Source organism: Protobothrops mucrosquamatus, unplaced genomic scaffold (assembly GCF_001527695.2).
Source record: "Protobothrops mucrosquamatus isolate PMUCROS unplaced genomic scaffold, P.Mucros_1.0 scaffold6483, whole genome shotgun sequence".
Taxonomy (NCBI): domain Eukaryota; kingdom Metazoa; phylum Chordata; class Lepidosauria; order Squamata; family Viperidae; genus Protobothrops; species Protobothrops mucrosquamatus.
In genome coordinates, this window is record NW_015392307.1 from 17,076 (window position 1) to 18,836 (window position 1,761).

At 45.0% G+C, this 1,761-nt stretch overlaps 1 protein-coding gene across 1 annotated transcript in view; it reads left to right on the forward strand.

The window, feature by feature from the left end:
• Positions 1 to 1,061, forward strand: part of LOC107300255 (amine sulfotransferase-like) — a gene marked incomplete at its 5' end in the record, with an annotated part of 8,382 nt that extends 7,321 nt beyond the window's left edge. The window contains one exon of the mRNA XM_015829593.1: positions 922 to 1,061. Coding sequence (XP_015685079.1) covers positions 922 to 1,061 — 140 coding nt within the window. The remainder of the gene's footprint in view (positions 1 to 921) is intronic.
• Between the last annotated feature and the right edge of the window lie 700 nt (positions 1,062 to 1,761).

The window sequence follows — 1,761 nt, forward strand, 5'->3', positions numbered from 1 at the left end:
GGATCCCCCCCTCCCCTCAGTTGGAGGAGAGAGCGGGTCACCCTGAAGAGGGCGGCCGGGCGATTATCTGATGACGCGATGAGCGAGGAATAGTAGTTAGCCCTAGCCACCCTCATCGCCACTAGGTAGGATCTAACATGTATCCTAACCCGTGTTCGGTCAGGTTCGGTTCGGTTGGCCCTCCAACATCTCTCTAGGCATCTTTTCCGACGTTTCATCTCTCTCAGCTCCCCGGTAAACCAGGGAGCCAATCGAGATCTACGTCGGGTCAGAGGCCGCAAAGGCACGACTCGGTCCAATGCTGCGGCGGCAGTTGTCTCCCAAGCAGTTGTCTCCCAGTAAGCTGAAACACTCTTTTCAGATCCTATTTTACGTACCATTACTGGGCACTGATGTGGGGATTCATAGAACTGTTTGGGCCATGCTAAGGTATGCAGTCCCATGGTCTTTATATAAGTAGAAATATTGCTTCCAGATCCAATAATGCAGTAAGAGTCCATTCTGTGACCCCTTGTGCAAGAACTGATTGTTTTTGTTAAGCAAAGAACCATTTAATTTTAACCATGCTTATGTTATATATCCTCTTTCTGCTGAAAAATTGTCCAAACTAATGTATTACTATAAAAACCTCAGTTGTGACTATTGCTGAGACTAAAACCTGCTCTTTTACTTACTGCCTGATGAATAAATGTGCTATGAGAGAATAAAGGTAGCAGTTGGATATTGTGGGAAGACAGGACAGTGGTTCCAAAATTGTACTAGATACATAGGGCCAAAATGATGATCAGCACTGGCAGTCGTGGGACAATCATGGTGGGCAGGTCTGTGAGGATTCAGCATCAATGCTGGGGCTCTTTTCAGGAGAACACACTATAGACTAGGATCAATAATTGATTCTTCAATCTGCTCCTTTTTCCTCAGGAACTGTTGGAGACTGGAAGAATATTATGACAGTATCACAAAATGAATGGTTTGACAAAATGCTTCAGGCACAAATGAAGGATATACCACTCAAATTCATCTGGGATCTAAAGGACATACAATCTACTCAGAATGGGTAGCTGCAGGAAACTCTCCAGGAGGAAGCAGAGCAGAAATGTTCAACACAGCCATAATACGTATATGTAGTTTAAGCTGTTACAGTACACCTATGGTCACGCCATCTTTTTCAAAATGTTGAAAACATCCTATAATTTATCACCACAAATGGGTCAAGATAGACCAGAATGATTTCATAAATGTTTTCCAATATAAATGATCAGGTCCAACAATGTGTGCTGCCATTCTGTTGGAGGGGGAGGAAGGTCGGCATTTTGGGGATTCTTTCGCTTTTGCTGCATGCTTAGGAAATAGAGAGGCGGAGACTCGGCACACTCTCTCCCAGCTGGTTCCAGGCAGGTTCGAAGGCCGTCATGCCCTGAGAGTGGTCTGTTATTTGCCTTGCACCTCAGTGTTATCAAACCATCTTCTTGGTTGCCAGTGGACTGGTCAGGGTGTCTGGGATTGGGGAAAATGAAAGAATTGCTTTGTGCTTTGTGTGGGACTTTCAGAATCTGTGTGACTCTACTGCAACCACTTTCTCTCAGTAAAAGTTCTTTTGTTTCAACTCAATGGATTCAAGAGTCTTATTTCTTGAGGGACTAGCTGGGCCAGGTTCTTATATTAAGTGGAATCTGCAAAATCGGTCAACCCGGAGAGGCGTAGAGCCCTACTGTGGATACCGGACACAAGATGTCAGCTCAAGGCAGCAACTAGGAGGAA